The sequence below is a fragment of the Anopheles coluzzii genome, chromosome 2 (assembly GCF_943734685.1).
Source record: "Anopheles coluzzii chromosome 2, AcolN3, whole genome shotgun sequence".
Classification (NCBI taxonomy): domain Eukaryota; kingdom Metazoa; phylum Arthropoda; class Insecta; order Diptera; family Culicidae; genus Anopheles; species Anopheles coluzzii.
Genome location: NC_064670.1, coordinates 89,874,532 through 89,884,461, shown reverse-complemented (window position 1 = coordinate 89,884,461; position 9,930 = coordinate 89,874,532). Strand labels below are relative to the sequence as shown.

Below are 9,930 nucleotides of genomic sequence, written 5' to 3'. Positions count from 1 at the left end.
CTAAATGGGAAATGAGGTTGGGTGCAAGCTAGTAATCGGAACATTACGATCTATATCTGTGAGTGGATTCCAGTCCAATAGATCTTATTTTCCTTCTATTTTACGAGATAGGGAAGGTCTAATGGTATATGCCTGTCTGGATGGACAGACCAGAACGACATAACCGACCAGCCGTAGCAGAACGAATGAGTTTTACTAAATGATGTTCTTGTCAAATTATGGGCGATAATTTGCTGTCTCATGTACATTGTAGGACTCTTTGCTAGGCGTTTGTATGGTACGATTTAAGTATAAAGTGGAAAAAAAGTGTCGAGTGGTAAGTAGATTGGCAACGGATCTCGATCTTTTTGGGAAAGATCATTTCTACAAATCATTGATCTCGCCACACTTTGACTTCTGCTCATCCATTTTGTTTCTTGGCAACAAAAGTCAAATTAAAAGACTACAAAGGTTCAAAAACCGTATTAGTTAGGTTAGTTCTGGGGTGCGGTCGACGTACGCCATCTGCGGTTATGGTAGATATTCTGCAATGTCAGCAGAGCAGAGGATTGTATACCATACCATGAACTTCATTTTTAAAATGTTAAAAGGCCTGTTGCCTGGGCATCTGGAGGAGAGCATAATTCGGGGGTACGGCATCGGTCCATCGGCACTGTTCACGCAGGGTTAGTGAGCCGAGGATACCCAACTTGCATTCTCAAAGTGCTAGAAACTCTTTGTTTTTTCAAAGGGATTCAACAGTAGAACAGTTTACCCGGAGAAATTTAGAATGCGAGAAGCTTGCCGGATTTCAAACGTAAGTGCGTCACATATGTTAAACAAACTGTATAATGTGAAATATGTGTAGATGTCCTATGTCACTATGTAATGTGTAATTACAGTTGTCATCACGATCTTGATGATAGTGATAAGATTTTTCTTTATCTATCATAATACAAATTAGAAAAAATGTATAAGAAAGAGTCAACATAGGTTTGAGACACGCGCGCCTAAAAGTGGATATTCGGGATCTATTTGGAAGAATTTACGGTTTGCACACAGTCTGAGATGTCACAACAGGATTCACTCATTGATGAATGTAAGTGGCCAATTCCTGATACATAAGTGCCATACATAAGTGGTACGCAGTGTGACCACCAATTTGGTGGAGTTTGTATCTCACTGCCATGCTGCATTCGCTTCGGGAGCCCAGATGGATGTCATCTATACCGACCTTAAGGCAGCCTTTGATCGGGTGAATCATCGCTTGCTGTTGGCTAAGCTTGCTCGTCTTGAATTCTCTACCCCTTTAGTGGAGTGGTTCGAATCTTACCTCACCAATCGTCGATATCGCGTGAAAGTTGAATGTATGACATCTAGGGAATTCGTGAGTTGTTCAGGCGTGCCACAGGGTAGTAACCTTGGACCTTTGCTGTTTTCTCTATTTTTCAATGACGTTACTACTGTAGTAAGGGAATCTGAATGTTTATTGTATGCGGACGATCTTAAACTTTTTTTTCCTGTGAGGTGTTTTGGTGATTGTCTTGTCCTGCAAGCATCGATCGACTCTTTTTCCGACTGGTGTCTGAACAACAACCTACAAATTTCTGTTGATAAATGTTTGTCCATGTCGTTTCACCGTTCTAATTGTCCAATAGTGTTTAACTACTGCATCTCCGGTACACAATTACAACGACACAGTGCAGTAAAAGACTTAGGAGTTACCCTTGACCGTAAACTTGACTTTCATGTGCACCATAACGAAATTATTGATAGAGCGAACAGAATGCTAGGATTTATACGCAGGCAGTCGAGAGAATTCTCCGACCCACATTGTCTTGTCGCACTCTACAAATCACTAGTCAGATCCATCTTAGAATACTCCTCAGTAGTTTGGTGCCCATCGTCGTCGTTATGGTCGAATAAGATTGAGTCAGTGCAGAAAAAATTCACCCGTTTGGTCTTACGGTTCACACCCTGGCGTAACGTAGCAGCGAGACCTAGTTGCCCGGTGTTTAATTTTTGGACTCGAGTCTCTCGCTACTCGTCGCGAAACGGCGCAAATCTTGTTTATGAAAAAAATCATCCTAGGAGAGATAGATTCACCGGACCTTTTAGCTAGAGTTAATTTCCACGTACCTGCTCGTATTTTAAGAAACTTTAGGCTACTAAGAGTTGACCAAACTAGACGTGCATATAGCGATAATGAACCTTTGACTGCGATGGCTATTAGATTTAATGCACATTATGACTCTTTTGACTGGAATTCCCTAAGTTAACCTGTTTTTCATGCTGTGATACTCTGTGTTATTTATTTTGTGCTGATGTTACATTGTACCGTGATGCTTTATGTTATTATAAGTTTAGTTTATAAGATCAGTGATAAGGCCAATGATGGCCAATCACTTAACATTTACAAATAAACAAATAAACAAATAAACAAATAAGGTTCACCTGTTTCGTAAGGTAGTGACTTAGAGCCACCCATTGGCACTAGTGGAACTGGCCATATGCATATCGCAGTTGTGTTCTGATAAGCAGTGCGCCTGATCCATTTATTGGTTCTTGGCGGGCTACGTAAAGGATGCTAGGGAATACCATTGTATTCGATGGAGTATGACCCGTTTTTTCTTGATGAAACTATGTTGCTCATCTTGGGTGTGTGTATGACTTGGACAGTTACTCTGAGAGTTTTCCGATGCCACCACTTGCTCGTACAAAATATTTCAATATACCTATCAGAGCAATATTATCGTATTACCGACCTTCTCAAGCCTGTGTTGGGGTAGGAGGTGGTACTTATGATCATCATCATTCGATTTGGGCCGATCTCTTGGTACTGTCATCAATTCGTAAGACATAACAACATGCCAGTCGTGGGTTCAAACCCAGAATGGACCAAACCACCATACGTAAGACTGAATATCCTACTAAGGCAATAAATAAGTCACTTAAAGGCAAGCCTATTAGTCGTACAAGCAGGCCTTAGTCGACAACGGTTGTTGTGTGCCATAGAAGAAGAAAAAGTCCCGGTCCCTACAACGTCCAATTTTTTTTTTTTTGAAAGAAAACGAATTCCTTTTAAAAAAACTGATTTAGGAACTCATAGCGATCCAGGGACTTTTAAATACCCATACCGGTGTTGGGACATATTCTAAACCCAAATATCTGTTCAAATTGCTCATGTTTATGTTTATGTTTATGTTTATTTGTCTATCGATGGACAATAATGCCCTCTCGAACCATTTTAGCAATGTTTTACAATGAGTTCTTTACAATGGATTACAATAACATAGAACATAAAAATGTGCACTATGGAACCAAATTTAACACAGAAACACGATCATTAAACTCAGTTGGCGAAATCCTCGGCTCAAAAGCGTCGCTGACTGCGTTGAAAGCACGGCACATGAGTAGGAACGGGTCAGAGGAGCCAAATTGCGTTCTACGGTCGTCGAGGGCCAACATTGCCCGAGTCCGGAGCGGCCTGGCTGGGACGTACAGGTTGATGGCAGCCAGTAGTGACGGAGAGTCAATACGGCCGTCGAGAAGTCCCGTGATGAACGACAACCTGGCTTTTCGTATTCGCTCACTTAGGGTGGGTAACCCGAGTAGTAAACACCTAGTCCGGTAATCAAGCCTTTGGTTCCATGAGCGAAGTGCAAATCGTGAAATTTTGCGCTGGATTTATTCCAATCGAGCTAACGGACGCGCTGCAGTTGGCCATCATACGATATTTGCATATTCCATCAACGACCGGATAAGTGAGCAATAGAGCGCCTTGGTGCAAGGTATATCATTAAGCTCGCGAGTCATATTGATAACTAGTCCTAGCATTCTATTGCTGGTGGCTACTACGTGATCCAGCTGATCCTTAAATGATAGTTTTGTATCGAGCAAAACACCTAGATCCTTAACACATTGTTTTCGCGCCAAGGACTGTCCATCAAGCGCATATTCATACAATGATGGGCAGCGAGAACGACTGAAAGTGATGGCTTCACATTTATGTGTGCATAGGGATAAAGCATTACGGTTGCACCAACACTGGAACTCATGCAAGGAAGTTTGCAGTCGGGCGTGGTCTTCTGGTTCACGAATAACACGAAAAATTTTCGCGTCATCTGCGTACAGTAGATGATTATCAGTCGGAAGGATCAATGTCGCGTCGTTGATGAAAGAAAAGAAGGAACAGCAAAGGACCCAGGTTGCTGCCCTGCGGGACTCCAGAAGATGCATGCACTGGACTTGACATGTACGGGCCTAACTTCACAGAATATTGACGATCTGTAAGGTACGATCTAAGCCACATTATCATAGGGTTTGGGAGATCAAGTAAGTCGAGTTTCGCTAGCAAGATGGAGTGCGATACACTGTCGAATGCTGCCTTGATATCCGTATAAATAGCATCTAGTTGTAAACCGTTATCGATAGATTTATGGCATTTGCTAACAAATTCTAGTAGATTAGTCGTTGTAGATCGCTAACTAATATAACTAATATCACATTTTCTCCTTTCTTATGAGTTTGAGACTTCCTGGACAGCACCGTGAAATCTCTCGAACGTGAATCTTCAAGGGACCGTCAGCTTAGAGAGATATTCGCGTTGAGGAAAACTGATGAAGGTGGTTCACTGAACTTACTATTTCTATTCCTAAGCAAAATGACTACGAAGCATAGCAATAGTATAGTTATAAGCTATAAATCTATAGTGTTAGTCAAAAAGCTGCATAGGTACTACATATGCGTATAATATAACCTAAGGCATGATTTTTTTTGCACCAGCATAACCGAAGAGTTTCCTCATGGACATGCAAAAGGAATATTCTTATGCGCAATACATACGCAAAGGTTTTCGATATACGATATCCGATACGCATGGAAATGTTCTAGAAGCCTCAAAGTTAGCACCAATCTGGTTATAAGAAAAAATAGGTATCCGATATAGGGAGGCCGCCCTAATCTGAATTTGCGATACCCTGGACAGTTCCTTAGACCAGTGCTCTCCAACTTTTTTAGATTCGCGGACCACTTGGCTTTAAAAAGACATTTGCCGCGGCTCACATCGATAGTAGGCATGCATTTTGTACGCTTAGTTCAACGTTTTTGATCAAAAATATGTTTTATCTTACAGGGTTTCCCACGATTTATTGGTCAGTTCCCATGATTTTTTGGTGCGTTCCCACGAATTTTTGGTCGTATCCCATAGATTTTTAGTTCGTTCCCATAATTTATTGGTATTTTCCGATTGGATATCAATACAATTGGACCAAAAAAATCTGGGAAACGGCCAAAAAGTCGTGGGAACGCACTAAAAAAATATGGAAACCAACCAAAAATTGATGGGATCCAACCAATAAATTGTGAGAAACCCTGTATTCTAGACATGCTTGTTTGATAATTAATCTTGATTGTGGGAAAAAATTGCACGATATGTGTAGTAATTGGCTTTTCTCCTTTAAAAATAAATTCTTTCGCTGTGGTCCTTCTGTTAACGCCACGGACCACAGGTTGGAGGCCACTGCCTTAGACCATTCATTAAAAAATAATTAAATTTACGCATAATTGAGGGCATTCTTCAGCTATGTTCCTAAAAAAATCGTTGTCTTAAAAACGGTTAAAGAAACGGTCTAACAGGAAATACCTAAGTAAATATAATGGTTGATGCTTAACCCGATGATAGACCCGACGATGATTAGATGATAGAAAAACACACAACCAAACACCTTTTTACTGAACAAAATCTAGTGTAAGTTTTAATTACCATGTACTAAAACCTTGATCGTGAAATCCTAGTTCGCATTATTTTTGGTCTCAAAAATCTTGGTAGCAAAATCTTTTTACAAAACAATCTTCGGCGCAAAATCCTTATTCATATAATTATTGGTGCATTTATAACGCGCAATCACAAACTTAAAACCCACGGACGCAAATACACTGAGTATTCAAAATGGCAATCGATGCAAACCAAGTTCAACTGAAAATAGTTTGGCACGTTTATTTATTTATTTTCAGATAATTTATTTTATTTATATTCAGAAGCCACGGGTTCGGCCGTATTGCTCAATCGTATTGCTTCAAATTGTACAGACTTGAAATTCACAGAATGGGTGGAGAAATATGATACACACTATTGCGTTAAAAAAACTTTTGTTAAAATACTATTAATATTTTCTTCTAATTTGATTCTATGTGCAAAACTGAGCTACTTCTCTTACAACGAAATGTTGCTTTACTTTTATTTGCATGGTGGTGGTAGGGCCTTAGCAGTGAAGATTCGCCAAATAATAGTCAAGGAAAATTACTAGGTCTTCTAGAAGCTGTTTTATACTTTCGGAAAAGTTATTTGATGCGGAATTTTCAAACAGGAATCTTGCCGTAGATGTAAAACTCAAAACTAGTTTATTTCTGTTTTATTTTAAAATTCAAAAAAGTATTTTTTCAAGCAGTAGAAAGAGCATGGTAGTTCTAAGTAAAACAAGATGGCATTTAAGTTCAGGAGATTGGTTCTTCCCTTTGAGGGTGAACACAATTAAGGAATGCAAATTTCACGACATTATCACCTATCTGAAATTCCCAGCTCGACTTCGACTCAAAGAGGCTGCCAAACCCGGAAGACCAATGCTCCCAAACGTGTTTAGCATATCATCCTCCAGCGAGTAGCTGTGCATCATGCGCAAGATACGCACCAGTACCACTTCCGCGGCCGTGTACTGATGCTTAGGATAGCGCCTTCCCACTTCGTTCATGTGCTCTACCAGCATTGGTAATTGATGCTCCGGGACATTCACCATACGTAGCAGTCGGAGAAAATTTGTTTCCTGTGGGGTCATATTACGGACATCCACGTACGAAAAAGATTCACATACTGCGCAGCGACACTTGAAATAGTAGGACTTTCTCAGGCAAAATATACGGAACGAACGATCAAAGTCCATTGAAGCAAATCTGAAAGGATTTATAAAAAAAAATATTTTATTACGAGAAAAATGTTAACTCGTTGAGAAAACTTACGCATAGACGTCGAACAGCTGTTCGCCGGCAGCGATCGGTCGGGTAGCTACAAAAGCACACCTACCATCGAGAAGATGGATCGGGGCCACGTTTGGTATGCAGCTATGATTCACCATGCTAAACAAAGGGTAAACAGCAATAGCATGCATTTCGTCGGAGTATTCCTCCTCATCGTCGCTATCGTACCCAGCATAGTTATACTCATAATACTCGTCTTCCTCGTCTTGGCCTTCCGAACGTTGCATGTGATACACCTGCTTGCTATTGATCAAGGAAGTTTGCCAGTGGCGTAGCAGCAGATCGAACAGGAGCTTGCTTTTTGTCGGGCTCGACACGCACAACGGTCCGAGATCGGTGCGTTCCAGCAATAGTCGGTGCACGATTGAAGTGAAAAACATGAGCATAGCCAGATCTTCGCGACTCCGCCTCTTCTGGCTCGTGGCGAGCACGTGCACCGTGTCGTAGATGTCGCTGTCCGTCGCCTTGTTCCAGTCCACCGTAAACGCGTTCACCTTCGTTTCGTCGAGCGCGTTCAAATGATTGGCCCAACCCTCGAGATCCTGTTCGAAGGAAGCGATCGCCGTGGCAACCATACGCAGTCCCACGATGCCTCCCACCAAGCGACCAGCAATGCGCCAACAGTCACGAAGCACGCCACACTCGTACCGATGGTACTGTCTGTACGCTTTGTCCATACATTCGTCTGAGCAGTACATCGTTAAAGTGCATCCTTCGCAGGGAATAAGCGTAAACGTGTCCTCATTGTGGCAGAAAGCGCAACGCTTGTACCGTTCCTTGTCATTCAGCATGCTAGCATAGGGTTTCTCAATCAGCAGGACGTCTCCCGCCTTTAGATGCTGCGTGGTCACTAGATGACGACCGAATTCGCTGTTCTGACGCAACTCCACACATTTCACCAACTGAGGGACGTTTGCGTGTGCCTCGTAGCTCAACTTTGGTGCCGGATATCTTGAATTACGTGGCCGATACTGTCCAGGCGTATGCATTACTCTGTCGGAAAATTCTTCAGCATCTTCCTCGATACATCGCTTCACATGCTGTTCGCGCTTGTTCAGTTTGTCCGCCAATTGCATCGGGTAGTTTGATGCCCTTGCTAGGCGTATGTTTTCCAAACACTCTTCGTACAGGCCAAACTTCAGACAGACCGCCGAACGATTGCCGTACGCAAGCGCTCTGGTTTCCGAACCTTGCTCCGAGTACGCGATACTCTCGTTGTAGTGTTGGAGCGACTCCATGTACTCACCGATCGACGGGGCGAACCGCTCATTGCCACAGTTGCGGGCGGCAAGCGCTTTCGCATTGTCCTTGGCGTCGGGATGAAGATTAAACCGGTCGCGAAACGGGAACGTGCGCAGAAAGTCTTCGATTTCGCGCTTAATAATCTCTGCTACCTTATCCTTGTCGCGCTGGTTGTGGACAAGCTCGTTGATACGCTGCTTTAGTAATTCCTCCCAAAGTTCATGGAAAAGCTTGACCACATTGCACTCTTTTTCCTGCAGCGATTCAGCCATGCTCACGTCTGTGTTTGGTTTGTTTTTGCGTGTTAACAAAGTTCGGAATTGAAATTAAAACATGAACAACACAAAGTGCGCACTACGATAGATGAAAAAACCTACGAAACACAAAATGGTGATGAATGTTCCAGGTAAAGCCCCCTTTACATCGACGCTGCTTTATTTTCTATCAACGTGAAGCCGGTTATTGTGAGACCGAACAAAAACCGCGCAAATAAACGTACGGCGTAAATAAACGTACCGTGCAATTAGACGTAGAGCGAAATTTGTCTCGCAAGACAATTTCGCGCTGGTTTTTGATCAATTGCGACCCGCTAAACATTGCGAGGGCTTTGAATAGTTTTTTTTTCTCGAAATTGCCTGGTAGTAGGCTATTTGTTAATTTCATCGCTTCCGCCTGAATGATTTTTCATGATTTGCAAATTTACCAAAACCGTTCAAATAGACATAGAGCGACAACGTGGCGCGCGACAAAAAATAGCTCAAATTTCATTCCACGTAGATCAAAGTAGCTCATTTGACTCAGTCAACCAACTTGTTTTTATGTTTGAAAACACAAAAAAAGTTAAAATGTGTTCAAATCTATTTTTTGCGTTTGACATTAACCTGGCTCGTAAACAAACTCGATACTTCGATTATTTCGGATGAAGCAGAAATGTCACGCGAGACGAGTAGCAAAATTGACTGTTTGCAAAATTGAGCTACTTTTTGTCGCGCGAGAAGTCGTCGCTCTATGTCGAATGGGAAGAGGACATTGTGATGTTGAAATTAGCATATTTTTAACTAAATATAATGTATGTTGACATAACTGTTCGCGAGGTACTATAATCACCGACAAACCGACGTGACACTTCGAACAAAATGAGCTTAAAAAGTTGTCTCCTTATTTCAAATGAAAATACGTTAAACACTAGCGTCATCTCTATAATGATTCGCTTACTACACTGACACAGCGAAGAAACTGCTAAATCCCCTTTTTGTTTTTCTTCGCAAAATCCAATGCGTATTGTTTTATTTACTTCTCACATCTTTTGCATTGATTTGGAAACTTATAAAATGATTTTCCTGGGTGTTTTGTCCAGTAATTCTCACAAAATATTGTCTCACACTTTCTTCGCAATTTGTATTTGGGAAAGTTGTTTACATCAAAGCAGCAGTGAACAGAGCTTACTTTGACGCCAGGACTCCACAGAGCATAACACGGAGCGCAACATAACAACTGACAGCTGCCAAACGCTTCAAAAAACGCTTGGGAAAGCAGGTAAAGCGTTTCATTAACTGTCGGTCATCGTAGTAGGTTGGTAGCTTTTCTATGAGCAATGAGCGGCCTACTAAGGATATTCAAAACATGTTACCATCAAAGAAGCGTTTTCTGAAGCGTTTGGCAGCTGTCAGTTGTTAT

At 41.8% G+C, this 9,930-nt stretch overlaps 1 protein-coding gene across 2 annotated transcripts; it reads right to left on the bottom strand.

The window, feature by feature from the left end:
• Positions 1–5,718: 5,718 nt before the first annotated feature.
• LOC120952126 (SET and MYND domain-containing protein 4-like) lies at positions 5,719–8,760 on the bottom strand. Of its 2 annotated transcripts, XM_040371285.2 has the most exons (3): positions 8,631–8,760; positions 6,994–8,533; positions 5,719–6,927 (listed from the first exon to the last, which is right to left on the bottom strand). In XM_040371285.2, the coding sequence occupies exons 2-3, from the start codon at positions 8,523–8,525 to the stop codon at positions 6,543–6,545; spliced, it is 1,917 nt and encodes a 638-aa protein (XP_040227219.2). In that variant the 5' UTR covers positions 8,526–8,533; positions 8,631–8,760; the 3' UTR covers positions 5,719–6,542. The 2 variants fall into 2 exon arrangements, with proteins under 2 accessions (XP_040227219.2, XP_040227220.2); XM_040371286.2 differs by lacking the exon at positions 8,631–8,760 and having other exon boundaries at positions 6,994–8,620.
• Positions 8,761–9,930: the final 1,170 nt, after the last annotated feature.